Source organism: Phycodurus eques, chromosome 5 (genome assembly GCF_024500275.1).
Source record: "Phycodurus eques isolate BA_2022a chromosome 5, UOR_Pequ_1.1, whole genome shotgun sequence".
Taxonomy (NCBI): Eukaryota; Metazoa; Chordata; class Actinopteri; order Syngnathiformes; family Syngnathidae; genus Phycodurus; species Phycodurus eques.
This window is the reverse complement of record NC_084529.1, coordinates 1,759,390-1,764,455: the sequence shown is the minus strand read 5'-3', so window position 1 is coordinate 1,764,455 and position 5,066 is coordinate 1,759,390. Positions and strand designations below refer to the sequence as shown.

The 5,066-nt window shown below is 41.8% G+C and overlaps 1 protein-coding gene across 1 annotated transcript; it reads left to right on the top strand.

The window, feature by feature from the left end:
- Positions 1-1,154: 1,154 nt before the first annotated feature.
- cry1b (cryptochrome circadian regulator 1b) lies at positions 1,155-4,220 on the top strand. Its single transcript, XM_061676453.1, is given in 9 exon segments — positions 1,155-1,172; positions 1,478-1,521; positions 1,523-1,555; positions 1,557-1,614; positions 1,706-2,011; positions 2,095-2,169; positions 2,172-2,248; positions 4,005-4,150; positions 4,153-4,220. Coding segments are annotated over 9 exon segments (825 nt in total).
- Positions 4,221-5,066: the final 846 nt, after the last annotated feature.

Genomic DNA, 5,066 nt, shown 5'->3' with positions numbered 1-5,066 from the left:
CCGCCTCATTCCACTCTTTCCGGATCCGTGCTAGATTTTTGTAATCTTCTCTGATAATCCGCTGATGTTGACGGTCGTCTCTTTTGCTGGTGCATCTTCTCCTGCCACATTTTGCCCTTCCACTAGACTTTCCATTGGTATGCTTGGACACAGCACTCTGTGAACAGCCAGCCTGCTTAGCTATGAACTTTTGTGGCTTCCCCATCCTATGGAGGGTATCAAAGATGGTCTACTGGCCAGTTGTCAAGTCTGCAGTCTCCTCCATAATCTCAAATATTTAACATCTGATATTGTGTTTTAATACTGCATCTCTGTATTTTGTGTATGAAAGGTGCATTAATGGTAGCGTGCATGCGAACATAGGACTAGTTGTCGTCAAATCTGATGCGCCGGAGGAGGAAGTGAATCAGGATTGTTTTGCATATCTCTGCAGTCTGTATATACAGTCTATGGAGACTAGTGATCAGCTAAAAAGTGAGAATGTTTTAAAAAGATCAGTGAAATAGTCTTTCATAGTTTCTGATTATAATGTTATATCACAGCTTCCTTATTGGCAGACCAATTGAGCTTTCCAGACGAGAGACTGCCATGATCAAACTAAACTTAGGAAGAGCGTATTTTGCACGGAGGTCGTTCAAGGTGACGTTGGAGCAAGCCTTCGCTTTCCCAGGCCTCCTTTGGGGTGCCAAAATTACAAACCTATTTCCTTTTTATGGTGACTATGCAGATGAAAATATAGAGAAAAGCCAAAAATCATCACAGTTTCGTACTAATTGGAAGAACGACATCAGTCGTTTCAGTGCATCATCCTTTCTGAGTTGTTCTTGTTTATACATCCATACTGGAACTACCCATAGTGTGTTAAAATACATTCTGGGCAAACTCTGTGATCCCGTTATTCTGAAAAACTGACACGGCTTAAATGTTCAAGGAGTTTTATTGTACATTGAGTATAATTGCTCCGTGGTGATGGACAAGAGCCCATTCGTTGTTCTGGTTGTATACAGGCCCAAATAATCTTCTCTTACACAACCACTCAGCCTTGACTCTCTGACATGAAATAGAAAAGCCCCCAAAAATAGTGACCATGTCATGTCCTGTTTTTGGACGAAAGCTTGTTTGAAGCAAGAGCTGAATGAATTTTATAAATCAGGATGGCAGTAGCTCAGCCTGTAAGGACTTTGAGTCACACTGGGGTGGGGGGGGGGGGGGAGTCCATGCTGGACAGATGCTAGTATGCAGTTTCCGCTCTTGTGGTACCCGTGAGCAAGGCACCACCCTCACCCTCCAACTACACTCTAGGGGGTTTCTCCCCTCAGTCTCTTTTTCAGGAGGTAAAATGCATGCCCTATTGGGTTAAGGTCCGGTGATTGACTTGGCCAGTCTAAGACCTTCCACTTTTTCCCCCTGATGAAGTCCTTTGTTGTGTTGGCAGTGTGTTTTGGGTTATTGTCTTGTTGCATCTATCTATTGACAGGCTTGGGTGGGAAATTTTGAGCGTCCTCGTATGAACGCCAACTCACCTGGCAAGTCCCACGGGCCTCAGCCCCTACCTTCTTTGGGTGCCTGTCTTGCCGGCTTTTCTATTTCAAGCTTACTGATCTGTACGTGAAGGTAATGGGAGAATTATTGTTGTTGTTTTATTCAGCAGAACCTATCAGTATAGAAGATCATTTTTATATTGAAACGTTTGTCTGTCAATTAGGTTAAAAAGAACAGCACGCCAACACTTTCCTTGTGTGGCCAACTGTTGTGGAGGGAGTTCTTCTATACGACTGCCACCAACAACCCCTGTTTTGATAAGATGGAGGGAAACCCAGTATGAGCCTTGATCCCTTGGGAACGAAACCCAGAGGCACTAGCCAAATGGGCAGAAGGACGGACAGACTTTCCTCGGATCGATGCAATTATGGCGCAGCTGAGGCGGGAGGGTTGGATCCACCATTTGGCCCGACACGCTGTGGCCTGCTTCCTCGCAAGAGGAGACCTCTGGATCAGCTGGGAGGAAGGCGTGCGGCGAGGCACACAACGCTCACTTGTAATCGCTTTTCTGCATGCTGCCTTTCTTCACGAGCCATGTCTGCGTCCTGCCAGGTGTTTGAAGAGTTGCTGTTAGATGCGGACTGTAGTGTAAATGCCGGCAGCTGGATGTGGCTTTCTTGCAGTTCCTTTTTTTCCAGCAGTTTTTCCATTGCGACTGCCCCGTTGGGATTTGAGTGACGACCAGACCCCAACGGAGACTACATAAGTTATGTAGAGTTTCTCTGCATTTACAGTTGTCCTCACATCTTTCCCTCACGTGCACACGCACGTGCTGATGAGTGGGGATCTGTATTGTTAGCTCACATAAGGAAGCGATTTCTTCGAGATTCTTTCACAGTGTATGACTAACATGAGTCAGTATTAGGCATGGGCTGGGCCAGTACCAGATGCTGATTGTGCGACAACAGTGAGCAAAAGTATCACGTTATTGCAATGACAGTTCTAAAATGTATTATTTTGAAATGTTGGGATAAATAACTTTTTTTCCTCTTTCAACATGCTCCATAGGGAAATGAGTAAACAAAAGAAAATAAACAATTAGTTTGTTCTAAATAAAATCTAAATTTAGTACCGTAATTTCTCGTGTATAATGCGCAAAAAAATGTTTTTGTCAAAAGTCAATAGTGCGCATTATACATAGGTATAGGGGAAAATGGAAAGAAACTTGCCCATTTTCTAAATGTATGCCGCCATCTAGAGGTTATGAAAAAGGTGTAGCCTACACTTTCATTCCAATATGACAGGGGTATCTATGACTGCATACATGTACAGTTGTGCTCATAAGTTTACATATCCTGGCAGAATTTGTGAAATATATATATTTTATAAATATGACCGAACAAAAACCATCATTAATTTCTTTATTGTTATGTTTTGTTTAATGATAATGCTTTTCTGAAATGCTTCACCGTTTAATTTGAATCCCATTCAAATAAAATGAAATGGGTTTCGTGTTTCATCTTACAAGTTTTGCTTGGGTAATCAAACATATGAGCACAACTGTGTGTTTTCTCATTTACTAAATAAAAGTAGGGTTGTGAACTTTCAAAATATGAGCAAGTAAATAAAAAGAAAGTATTCAAAAGTGTTCAAATAAAGTGCTTCACTTCAGAATAATTATTTGAAAAAAACTAACAAAATACAGATAATATTTCATGTTTTGATCATATGGGTAGAAGCAAAATCATGCATTGTACAAATGCATAATAAGGAACTTTTCCAGAATTCTGTATTTTCCAGAATTTTGAGATCAAGTTTGGGGGGTGCGTATTATACATGGGTGCGCATTATACACAAGAAATTACAGTACAACAGTAATCATACAGTACTTATTTCTCTAAAAAAAAAAAAACATGACTGGCGACTTCTCGGCTATTTTTCGCTTTGTGAAGTATAGTCAGAGCGGAAACGTACTGATGTTAGCCATTGGATACTTATCTACCTCAGTAGCGAGTCTGTAGTATTTATCTCACCAATTGTAGACGTATTGTGCCAACTCTCATAGCTGGTTGCAAACTTTCTTTCTAATAATATTTTCACCTTGCCTTGACTTTTTGAAGAGTGGTGGTGCTCTCGTTAATGGGATTTAGTATTTGAAGTATTGCCTCCTGTAGCAGCCACTCTTAGTAAGCACGTTTTGCATAAATTCTCTCTTCCAAGCTGCAGTGTTTGGGGGGGAAATCCCAAGATTTCGACAAGGGAAATGTCGGGCTTACTGACTGCTCACACCAACAACAAGAGGAGGAGGAGTCATGTCACTTTAACTGCACTGACAACTGGAAAAATCAAATACAAAAAAAAAAAAAAAAACAGCTTATACCGCTGATGGAAAGTTTTAGAACTACACCTTGAAATCAGTAACTGGCCCATGCCTGGTCAGTATTCAGTGTCTTCTACTGATACTTAGCACCAATACAGTTTCAACCTGTAAGGTTAAAACCATTTTTTAATCTCATTTTTAGGCGTTATTTGCCCATAGTGAGCGGCTTTCCAGCCAAATATATTTATGATCCGCGGAATGCCCCAGAGGAGCTACAGAAGGCTGCCAAGCGCGCCATTGGAGTCAACGACCCAAAGCCTACGGTGAACCGTGCCGAGGCCAGCCGTATCAGCAAATTTATCAGCAGCTTTCCTGCTACAGAGGACGATGTAAGAGCAACAGTCACACTTGCTTGTGATGTAACATTATTGAACAGAATCTCCATTACACCCAGCAATAGTCATACTGTACATAAGAGATGCCGAGTATTCCGATTTCTCCATCTTTTGTTGCGGGCAGTTGCCACGTGTTCCGCCATTACGAGGAAGTCGAAAATGTTCGCGCACGTCGCGCCGCTTGTGATGGGCCGACACGAGGAATCGCGCACTTTAAACCAAATTCAATTCAAACTTCCGATTGGCCGACAGCTTTTGATCAGACCGGAAGTTGGCATGCAGGCTTAGTTTTAGAGATTGCCAAGTTCCAAACAGGTCATCGGAAATAACGCGCACTAATTGAAGCAAATTTGATACTACATGTAAAAATAAATAAATTAATTAATTTTAAAAAAAAGGTGTGTTTTGAGTGAGATGCAAGTGTTGCTGACAAAATCAAAATGTTCCTGGGGCAAATCTTCAGAATGTTCCTGAGAGCTGATGATAGTGGTTGGCATCTCTGCTTATTATTATACTACTATTGCAAATGCACTCACAAACAATTAGATTCACATACCGGTATCTCAAATGCACAGTTAAGAACGTTTAACTGTAGCGAAGGGAGGGTAGGTATAAAAGTGATGTTAGAGTTGAAACTGCTCTGCGCTGAATCTCAGAACGAGGACAAGCACATTCGAATACGGATGAATGATTCTGAACGTGTTGCTTATTGTCCAAACGAGTCGGCTGCTTATTGATTTTACAACCGACTGCGCAGTGAACTGCGGACCTTGTGGAATTGTGCTGCGATTTGTGGTCAAATTGTGCCACTTTGCTGATCATTCCGGTCTGCTGGCAACAGTCCCGCATAATGCAAAAGACTAAATGCA